Raw genomic sequence first — 11,481 nt, forward strand, 5'->3', positions numbered from 1 at the left:
ATGAATGGAAGTGAAAACTACGGCACATTAGCGTTAAAATTGCACTTTTTGTCCAATTAATCTGTGGCCCACTTGAGCCAAAATGTGTTTGACACCCCTGGTTTATGGTTTCTTCTTCACCACAGAAGTCACACTTCTCATTTGGATGTTTCCCTTTTCTGAAAAGTGTGCTGTTGAGGTTTGTATGACTTGATATAAACCCCCATGTTGCTTAAAGTCCTCTGGATTGTATACACTCACCACCTGCTCCCATTGGTTTTTCAATTTCTCCTTTATCTTGTTTTAATCTGCTCTGATAGTGGCCTTCAGCTCTTCTGCATTGTTGGGTCTGGCGTCTCCCATCTTCCTCTTCACAATAGCCCATAGATTTTCTATGGGGTTAAGGTCAGGCGTGTTTGCTGGCAAATCAAGAACAGGGATACCATGGTCCTTAAACCAGGTACTGGTGGCTTTGCCACTGTGTGCAGGTGCCAAGTCCTGTTGGAAAATGAAATCTCCATAAAGTTGGTCATCAGCAGGAAGCATGAAGTGCTCTAGAACTTCCTGGTCGATGGCAGCGTTGACCTTGGACCTAAAGAAACACAGTGGACCAACACCAGCACATGATATGGAACCCCAAACCATCACTGACTGTGGAAACTTTAAACTAGACCTTAACCAACATGGATTCTGTGCCTCTTCTCTCTTCCTACAGACTCTGGGACCTTGATTTCCAAAGGACATGCAAAATGTACAGGTGTTTTGAGTGAATTAGCTGATTAGAATGGAGCACCAGGTGTCTTCAATATTGAATCTCTCCACAATATTCTACATTTCTGAGATATTCTCTTGGAGGTTTTCATTAGTTGTCAGTTATTATCATCAACATTAAAAGAAATAAACACTTGAAATATGTCAGCCTGTGTAAAATGAATGTATACAAAATACAACTTTCACTTTTTGAATATAATTACTGAGATAAATCAACCTTTTCATGATATTCTAATTATATGACCAGCACCTGTAAATGGACCAAGACTAAGTTTTCCAAAGTGAAACTCTAAAATAATTTTTCCTAAATGATTCTCTCTCTGTTTGTGAATAGTCCCAACATGCCAGAAAACAAAGCCACCTTCTCCATCACAGGAGGAGGAGTCACTGATGCCAAAGAGTGATGAAGAGGAGACAAAGCTTCCAGTAACATCTTATTGTTCTACACTCACCTTCTCCAGTTCACCTATTTAATATATTTGTGAACAAATGGATTTATTATATATTTATTGAGTTTCTTAATGAAGCATTGGCCAGATGTACTGAAGTGATGGAGTTCTACAACTGTGGGTTCATTGTTATACCATGCTGTGTTTTAAAATGTTGAAGTCAATTAAAACAATCATCAAAACCAATGTGTTGTTAGTTTTACAGTTTCCAAGAAAACTCTGACAATAAAACTCAATTAGAATATGTTTTTAATTGTTATATTGGGAATAACCATCATCTATAAACAGTAAATAATGGTTAATAGTTAATTAACATTTAGTTAATTTCTGTTAACAATGAAATTATAGTTAATAATGTTTTTTAATGATTTGTAATGCTATAATTGATGTTATACTAACAGTTTATTGATGCACACATTACAACATTTTATTTACTTTATAAAGTGTAAAGAAAACCTTGATTATGGTTTACAAAACATCTATAAACATTACAGAGACACATGGATCAGATATTAGTTAATGGTTTATAAATGTTTTATGAAGTATCTACTATTATTATTATTTGGATGTTATTATAAAGTTGGAACTGAAGATTATAATCCCTTACTAATGCTTTATAAAACATGTTTTAAATAATTATTACTTTACTAATGGTTAATAATAGGTTTATAAACCATCTACAATCATTATCTGGATAGTTATTGTAAAGTTGGAACATATGTTTATAATACTTTGTAAATGGTTAATAAACACTCTGTAGAGCATCATAAACATTAGTTGAATGGTCATTATAAAGTTAAATTGATGATTATAAAACTTCATGTAGCACCTGCACACCACTCTATATGAAGCCCTTCTTGAGAATGGAGGGGTGCTGGGGTTCAGTTAAATTTGTAAAGATAGATACCACAAAAGTGTATGATCCCACCAATATACACAACTAATTCACTATATAATCCTAATCAATAACGCTGAGATCCAGAGATGAAATATGTTTAAACAACTTTATATGAACTATATTTTAAGATGGATGAAAAACAGTATACAACGACACACACAATGGAATCCAACACGTGTCAAATCAACTCCAGCAATGGTGGTGGGCCCACACCACACACAGTCACGTGTAATCGTTAAAACGAACGACTTCCTCTGTCTTTCTCACAACTCGATGCAATTATTGTTTCCAGCTGGTAGGTCTTTCAAAACATTGGGTGCGTTGAAACTCTGTCTTTCAAAACATTGAGTGCGGTGAAAACGCAGGGCAACTGCGGTTCCCAAACACAGTAGCCGACAACGTGGCTCCCCGTTACCCAGCAGTGGCCTCCTCCTCGTCCGCGGCTCTCACACCTGGTCCTACACGGTAGCTCCTCGTTAGCCCGCTCGGCTAACTCCTCCGTCCGTGCCTCTCTCACACCTGGTCCTACACGGTACGACCCGTCCTCCGCTCTCCACGCTGAAGTCTGTCGAACTCGTCAAAACTCCTGCAAGCCTTCACTTAGCTTCACTCCGTCTGTACGTCTTTGTTTCTCCGGTCAACATCCGGGGCTTCTCGCGCACACCTCACTCTCCTTTCTCCTCTCCCTCTTTTTCCCGCGCTAGTCCGCGCTGACGTCACTTCCGCATTTTTCGATTGCATAATAAACAAGATTACGACAATCAACCATTGGAAATAAACCCAGGATTATAAAAGAAATTAAAAAAAAAACATCATACACATTGGCTTCAATAGTATTATTTGAATTATATTGGGAATAACCATCATCTATAAACAGTAAATAATGGTAAATAAATAGTTAATTAACATTTAGTTAATTTCTGTTAACAAACAATGAAATTATAGTTAATAATGTTTTTAATGATTTGTAATGCTATACTTGATGTCATATTAACAGTTTATTGATGCACCGATTATAACATTTTATTTACTGTATAAAGTGTAAATAAAACCTTGATTATGGTTTATAAAACATCTATAAACATTACAGAGACACATGGATCAGATATTAGTTAATGGTTTATAAATGTTTTATGAATTATCTATTATTATTATTATTATTTGGATGTTATTATAAAGTTGGAACTGAAGATTATAATCCCTTACGAATGCTTTATAAAACATGTTTTAGATAATAAATACTTTACTAATGGTTAATAATAGATTTATAAACCATTTACAATCATTATCTGGATAGTTATTGTAAAGTTGGAACATATGTTTATAATACTTTGTAAATGGTTAATAAACACTGTGTAGAGCATCATCAACATTAGTTGAATGGTCATTATAAAGTTAAATTGATGATTATAAAACTTTAACAATTGCTTTATAAAGCATTTAAATATATGTTAATGAATAATATGAAGTTGCAACTAATTCTTGTAATATTAATAACTCATTAATTAATAACTAACTAACTAAACCTAACCCAGATCACCTGGTTATAATAGAGTTGAACTAATGACTAATTAGTTTATTGCAAGTCTTGCCTTCATTTATTCATCTTTAGCAACAATGCTAATGACTTCCACAGATACAAGATTATTTAACCCAAAAACCTTTTTTTTTAATCTAAAAGTGCTACAGGAGCCCCGCTCATAATCATGCATTTTTTGAATTTCCACTAGTGGCAGTTGTTTACAGGTAGTCATGGTAACGCAGGTTATAATTTGAAAAATATCAGAATTAACCGCAGTGTGAGTTTTGCAGCAGGATCAACAACAGTGACAGCACTAAAGACTCACACATAGAACTAAAGGAGGTCTAATATCCTTAAAACCAGCCCGTAAACATTGACCAGCAGAGGTCAGCAGTGACCAAGGTTTGTGACCAAAGCTTTTTAGTAATATTACAAACTTTAATCATACATTCAGCGATATTCCTGAATCAAGTTAGGAAATACTGCTGGATTTGTAATATTGCAAATATAGTTATTTATTCAGATAATTTCCTGAATCTAGTAAACATTTAAATGAAAATATTTGTTTTATAATATTGAAAATGTAGTTATAATCCAGTGTGACTTAACGTTTTTAGATTTGAACTGATATTTTTTATGTATTTATTTATTGTTGATTTTTCCACTCTTTCATTTTTCATGTCAGTTTGAACATCTTCAGTCTCAAACCAGGAAACCGGTCTTGACAATGTCTAAAGCCAAAAGGTTTAAGGTGGACAGGTTGGAGATGTACCCGAAGGATGAGGTCCAAGGGTCCGGACCTGCCCCCCTTGATGACTGCCTGACCAGCCTCAACTGGCTCCAGAACTTTTCCATCCTCAGTGCAGACCCGGAGCGGCCCAGTGGCCCCGGGTGTCCCTCCTCCCAGGAGCAGCTCTTCCATGAAAGCTTTGACACCGACTCTCCGTCCAGCCCCGCCGCAGGACACACCGCAGCCACCGGGATGCCTCAGTACCTCGGCAGTGACTCCACCGTTGGTCCCCTGTTCTCCAGGTACCAGGGTTGGGGTCAATTATAATTGCAATTGCTTAATGGATGATTAATTACAATTATGGCGTAATTATAATTGTAATTGTAGTTTTAATGTTGTAATCATAAGTCATTTTTTATTGAGTTTAGATACTTGACTTTGTAATTGTAATTGCCATAAAAATCCTATAAAAATTGTCAATTATAATTTAACACATGGATCCATGTTAGAGTTCTAAGTTCAGTTCTACACATATGTAGTTAACAGTTATTAAATCATGTTTCATTTCAAGCTTTCTCACATTTTATCATTTGAAACAAAAATGAAACTGAGTGTTATACTGATATAAAAAATTCTCAGACACACACACCAAAAATATTAAAAAACCTATATTTTCATTGATTAGGAAGCCTAACAAGGTAACCAATAGATATGAAATAAATTACATGATATATATTTGTTTTTAGTGTATTTTACAGCTGATTTAGGACCAGTTATCATAAGAGATGCTAACAGAAAGCTAACACAAGAGGAAGGTTAACTTCATTTAGGTTATTTATTACAGTGTCAGTGATTAATTGTATATGAACTTTAGTAATTGAATATGTAATTGTAATTGACTTTGAGGTTTAAAAAAAATTGTTATTGAAATGTAATTTGAAAAAATGCTGGTCATTTTAATCATAATTGAATTGTTAATTGACAATGGGTAATTGAAAATGTAATTATAACTGAAAAATGTAATTGACTCCAACCCAGGGACCCTCACATCCAGATGCAGCCCATCCCTCTGGTGGAGGTGGACTACAAGACCAACCCCAAAGCCAAACCACCTCATTCCCACTCCTCTCTCATCTACATGGCCATGCAGGCCAGTGAACAGCCCAAAGTCACTTTGTCCACCATCTATAAGTGGATCAAAGAGAACTTCTGCTACTACAGACACGCAGAGCCCACCTGGCAGGTAAGTGACACCCACTTTTATTATTTATGACTATCCATCTCCCTTCATTTATCATCACTTACTCATATTTGCTCAATGGTTTTGTAATAAATTTTGCTTTTATTGTGTCTTTGTTACAGAACTCTATTCGTCACACCTTGTCCCTCAACAAGAGGTTCAAGAAGGTCCCTCGACAGAAAGACGAGCCCGGCAGAGGAGGATTCTGGATAATCAACCCAGATCACTCAGACATGTGTGTCAAGAGACTTTCCAGACGCAAGAAACGTTTTCAGGGCTATCAGGACACTGCAAGCACTTCTTCTGTTAATGAAGATATGAGTCCTGAACAGAAGACCCTGTCGCCTACGGACAGTAGAGGGACCACAAGGTCTACAGAGACACTGCTTGATCTTGACATTCTTGCAGCAGCGTGTCTTGAAGTTTTCGGTGGAAATTGTAACACCTTGGAGGATTTGGACCTCACCTCTGCTGTTAGGGTCCAGGAATATGAGATGGAAAGGAAGCAGCAACCAACAGGAGAGCAGGAAAGGTGGTGGGGAGGAGGAGAAGATACCATGAACCACCAGCTGTCCTATGGCTACATGGACCTGTTATTCTCTGAGCAGTCAGAGGTAGGAGAGGTGCAGCCATTGGTGGAGGTCACAGTGGCGACAGAGACCGTACCCCAAGCCCTGGATCAAGGCTTTGGTCTGAGTGAGGGCTTCTTCACATCTACCTATGACCATCCACCACCAACAACACTGACTGTCCTATAACAAACCACGTAAGAATCTTTGTAATATGTATATATTGTATTATATGTGGAAATATGTTTTAAATTTGTATTTCTTTTTTGATTTTTTATTCATATTTTGTTCAGTATTTTCATTTGTCTTTTGCTATACATTTTTGTGAACTTTGTTTATATATTCGTTTTCATCATATATTTTGCTCCCTGGGACTGAAAATTCTTTTTTTTTACTTTTTCACTGAAAGTTAAGGATAATAATATCAAACCAACACAGCTCGCCCTGAAAAATGATACAGTGAAGGACAGACTGAGGACACAGACTTTATTATCTTTTTTATTATCAATCTATAATGTAAGAAAGGTTTGTGTGTATGTGTGTGTGTGTGTGTGTGTGTGTTTGTGTGTGTGTATTTATAACAAAAATAGTAAATCAAAACAAAAAACTAAACATTTATACAAAAAGTACACAAAACGACAATTATAATTTAACGCATGGATAAATGTTAGAGTTCTAAGTTCAGTTCTACACATATGTAGTTAACAGTTAATAAATCATGTTTCATTTTAAGCTTTCTCACATTTTATCATTTGAAACAAAAATGAAACTGAGTGTTATACTGATAAAAAAAATGCTCAGACGCACACACCAAAAATATTAAAAAACTTATATTTTCATTGATTAGGAAGCCTAACAAGGTAACCAATAGATATGTAATAAATTACATGATATATATTTGTTTTTAGTGTATTTTACAGCTGATTTAGGACCAGTTATCACAAGAGATGCTAACAGAAAGCTAACACAAGATGAAGTTTAGTGTCAGTGATTAATTGTATATGAACTTTAGTAATTGAATATGTAATTGTAATTGACTGAGGTTTCAAAAAATTGTAATTGAAATTTAATTTGAAAAAAATTTGGTCATTGTGATCATAATTGAATTGTTAATTGACAATGGGTAATTAAAATGTAATTATAACTGAAAAATGTAATTGACCCCAACCCAGGGACCCTCACATCCAGATGCAGCCCATCCCTCTGGTGGAGGTGGACTACAAGACCAACCCCAAAGCCAAACCACCTCATTCCCACTCCTCTCTCATCTACATGGCCATGCAGGCCAGTGAACAGCCCAAAGTCACTTTGTCCACCATCTATAAGTGGATCAAAGAGAACTTCTGCTACTACAGACACGCAGAGCCCACCTGGCAGGTAAGTGACACCCACTTTTATTATTTATGACTATCCATCTCCCTTCATTTATCATCACTTACTCATATTTAATCAATGGTTTTGTAATAAATATTGCTTTTATTGTGTCTTTGTTACAGAACTCTATTCGTCACACCTTGTCCCTCAACAAGAGGTTCAAGAAGGTCCCTCGACAGAAAGACGAGCCCGGCAGAGGAGGATTCTGGAAAATCAACCCAGATCACTCAGACATGTGTGTCAAGAGACTTTCCAGACGCAAGAAACGTTTTCAGGGCTATCAGGACACTGCAAGCACTTCTTCTGTTAATGAAGATATGAGTCCTGAACAGAAGACCCTGTTGCCTACGGACAGTAGAGGGACCACGAGGTCTACAGAGACACTGCTTGATCTTGACATTCTTGCAGCAGCGTGTCTTGAAGTTTTCGGTGGGAATTGTAACACCTTGGAGGATTTGGACCTCACCTCTGCTGTTAGGGTCCAGGAATGTGAGATGGAAGGGAAGCAGCAACCAACAGGAGAGCAGGAAAGGTGGTGGGGAGGAGGAGAAGATACCATGAACCACCAGCTGTCCTATGGCTACATGGACCTGTTATTCTCTGAGCAGTCAGAGGTAGGAGAGGTGCAGCCATTGGTGGAGGTCACAGTGGGGACAGAGACCGTACCCCAAACCCTGGATCAAGGCTTTGGTCTGAGTGAGGGCTTCTTCACATCTACCTATGACCATCCACCACCAACAACACTGACTGTCCTATAACAAACCACGTAAGAATCTTTGTAATATGTATATATTGTATTTTATGTGGAAATTAGTTTTAAATTTGTATTTTTTTTTTTGATTTTTAATTCATATTTTGTTCAGTATTTTCATTTGTCTTTTGCTATACATTTTTGTGAACTTTGTTTATATATTCGTTTTCATCATATATCTTGTTCCCTGGGACTGAAAATTCTTTTTTTTACTTTTTCACTGAAAGTTAAGGATAATAATATCAAACCAACACAGCTCGCCCTGAAAAATGATACAATGAAGGACAGACTGAGGACATAGACTTTATTATCTTTTTTATTATCAATCTATAATGCAAGAAAGGTTTGTGGGTGTGTGTCTGTGTGTGTGTGTGTGTGTGTGTGTGTGTGTGTGTGTGTGTTTTCATAACAAAAATAGTAAATCAAAACAAAAAACTAAACATTTATACAAAAAGTACACAAAACGTCAATTATAATTTAACACATGGATCCATGTTAGAGTTCTAAGTTCAGTTCTACACATATGTAGTTAACAGTTATTAAATCATGTTTCATTTCAAGCTTTCTCACATTTCATCATTTGAAACAAAAATGAAACTGAGTGTTATACTGATATAAAAAATGCTCAGACACACACACCAAAAATATTAAAAAACCTATATTTTCATTGATTAGGAAGCCTAACAAGGTAACCAATAGATATGAAATAAATTACATGATATATATTTGTTTTTAGCGTATTTTTCAGCTGATTTAGGACCAGTTATCATAAGAGATGCTAACAGAAAGCTAACACAAGAGGAAGGTTAACTTCATTTAGGTTATTTATTACAGTGTCAGTGATTAATTGTATATGAACTTTAGTAATTGAATATGTAATTGTAATTGACGTTGAGGTTTAAAAAAATTGTAATTGAAATGTAATTTGAAAAAATGTTGGTCATTGTAATCATAATTGAATTGTTAATTGACAATGGGTAATTGAAAATGTAATTATAACTGAAAAATGTAATTGACTCCATCCCAGGTACCCTCACATCCAGATGCAGCCCATCCCTCTGGTGGAGGTGGACTACAAGACCAACCCCAAAGCCAAACCACCTCATTCCCACTCCTCTCTCATCTACATGGCCATGCAGGCCAGTGAACAGCCCAAAGTCACTTTGTCCACCATCTATAAGTGGATCAAAGAGAACTTCTGCTACTACAGACACGCAGAGCCCACCTGGCAGGTAAGTGACACCCACTTTTATTATTTATGACTATCCATCTCCCTTCATTTATCATCACTTACTCATATTTAATCAATGGTTTTGTAATAAATATTGCTTTTATTGTGTCTTTGTTACAGAACTCTATTCGTCAAACCTTGTCCCTCAACAAGAGGTTCAAGAAGGTCCCTCGACAGAAAGACGAACCCGACAGAGGAGGATTCTGGAAAATCAACCCAGAGGCAAAGACTTTATTATCTTTTTCATTCTCTATCTATAATGCAAGAAAGGTCTGTGTGTGTGCGTGTGTGTATTTATAACAAATATAGTAAATAAAAACAAAAAACTAAACATTTATACAAAAAGTACACAAAACGACAACAGAAATGCACAAAAATATACATAAAGGCTCCACTCAAAATAAACAAAACTTAATATTTGTACAAAAATACAAAAAATGACTCCAGAATCACATTACAATGGCAACAAAAAGCAAAAAAACCACAAAAAGACAACAGAAAGATACAAAATTACACTTATTGACTCCAATAAACATTACAGAAAAATACATCCAACCTTCAAACACGTACTCATTTCAGATCACTTCTTGGTATCTTTTGAATTAAAAATATCGGCTTAAATTCTGAGAGAATCCTGCAGTCTGTGCCTTTTCCTCGCCCTCTGCTCTCTTTTCTGTTTCAGGTGTCTTGATGCTGGAGATAACGGTTCCTGATCGATGGCTCACGGCACAACTAATCTAGGACACTTTGGGCTGATCAATGGTTCGCGGCTCAACTAGTCTGGAACACTTGGATGGACTCATCAATGTTTCGCTGCTCAACTAGTCTGGAACACTTGGATGGACTATCCTTTTATCCTATTCTGTTTGTCCCTCTGTTCACTAACCCCAACCAGTCGAAGCGGATGGCTGCCACCTCTGAACCTGGTTCCGCTGGAGATTTCTTCCTATAAAAAAGAGGGAGTTTTTTCTTCCCACTGTCGCTAAATGCTTGTTCATGTGGATCTTGTTGGGTTCTTTCTTCTTTTTATTATGGACTTTATATTTTGTATGAGGTACCAAGTGTAAAAATGTAGTATAAAAGTTTTAGTTAACACATTTTCATTATTTATCTCACTTTTCTCATATTTAGCACATTTTCCTACATTTAACACAACATTTAACCACATATATAGAGGTAAAAAAATGCACTAAATCTAAATATATAAATCTAAATATAAATGGTATATGTTATATTGGTGAAGAGGTGGGTGGGACGGTTTTGTGTGTCTCTGCTTGTGCATTGGTTGAGGTTACAATGGGCGGGGTCAATTAGCATATGAACGAAACATTTAAGTTCCACATTTAGATTTAGATTTAAACATTTAGATTTAACATTTAACATTTAGATTTAGATTTAACATGAAGATTTCACATTTAGATTTAACATTTAACATTCAGATTTAACATTTAACATTCATATTTAAAATGTATATATAAAATTTAACATTTAGACTTAGATTTAACATTTAGATATAACATATAACATTTAGATTTAAAATTTAGATATAGATTTAACATTTAGATATAACATATACCATTTAGATTTAGATTTTATGCTTTATTTTACCTCTATTTATGGAAAATGTGCTAAATATGAGAAAAGTGAGATAAATAATGTAAATGTGTTAGCTAAAACTTTTATAGTACATTTTTACACTTACCACCCAATTATTTTGCTCAGCGCTTTGAGATTATTTACTTGTTTTTTGTGCTATATAAATAAAGTTGCATTGAATCGAATTTGGTCATAATTGACAACTCTACTTAAGCTCCTCCCACTACTATACTAGTTATATTTAAAGCTGATGTTTTTTTTTTTTTTAAATGTGGGATTAAATAACACTGAATGATAATCAATGAAAGGAAGACTTTACATGTGAATATATTGGTTTAAATACATAATAGTGATGTGGCAGTCCAAATTCT

General features: G+C 35.4%; 1 protein-coding gene across 2 annotated transcripts; it reads left to right on the top strand.

The window, feature by feature from the left end:
• The first annotated feature begins 3,863 nt into the window (after window positions 1-3,863).
• Window positions 3,864-9,448, top strand: LOC114460317 (forkhead box protein J1-B-like). Of its 2 annotated transcripts, XR_003673582.1 has the most exons (7): window positions 3,864-4,021; window positions 4,305-4,651; window positions 5,388-5,592; window positions 5,712-6,355; window positions 7,347-7,535; window positions 7,655-8,298; window positions 9,311-9,448. XR_003673582.1 is itself a non-coding variant. In XM_028442248.1 (5 exons), exons 2-4 carry the CDS (start codon window positions 4,347-4,349, stop codon window positions 6,345-6,347), a joined length of 1,146 nt encoding a protein of 381 aa, XP_028298049.1. In that variant the 5' UTR covers window positions 3,864-4,021; window positions 4,305-4,346; the 3' UTR covers window positions 6,348-6,355; window positions 7,331-7,432. The 2 variants fall into 2 exon arrangements, 1 of the variants encoding a protein (XP_028298049.1); XM_028442248.1 differs by lacking the exons at window positions 7,655-8,298; window positions 9,311-9,448 and having other exon boundaries at window positions 7,331-7,432.
• The last annotated feature ends 2,033 nt before the right edge of the window (window positions 9,449-11,481 follow it).

Source organism: Gouania willdenowi, unplaced genomic scaffold (assembly GCF_900634775.1).
Source record: "Gouania willdenowi unplaced genomic scaffold, fGouWil2.1 scaffold_423_arrow_ctg1, whole genome shotgun sequence".
In the NCBI taxonomy this organism is placed as follows: domain Eukaryota; kingdom Metazoa; phylum Chordata; class Actinopteri; order Blenniiformes; family Gobiesocidae; genus Gouania; species Gouania willdenowi.

What these genes read in the sequence shown, in the direction of transcription:
- LOC114460317 (XM_028442248.1), top strand. Translation starts at nt 4,347, where the DNA reads ATGTCTAAAGCCAAAAGGTTTAAGGTGGACAGGTTGGAGATGTACCCG. An exon ending in GTTGGTCCCCTGTTCTCCAG is followed by an intron (nt 4,652 to 5,387) that starts GTACCAGGGTTG and finishes ACTCCAACCCAG; the next exon opens with GGACCCTCACATCCAGATGC. An exon ending in ACGCAGAGCCCACCTGGCAG is followed by an intron (nt 5,593 to 5,711) that starts GTAAGTGACACC and finishes TCTTTGTTACAG; the next exon opens with AACTCTATTCGTCACACCTT.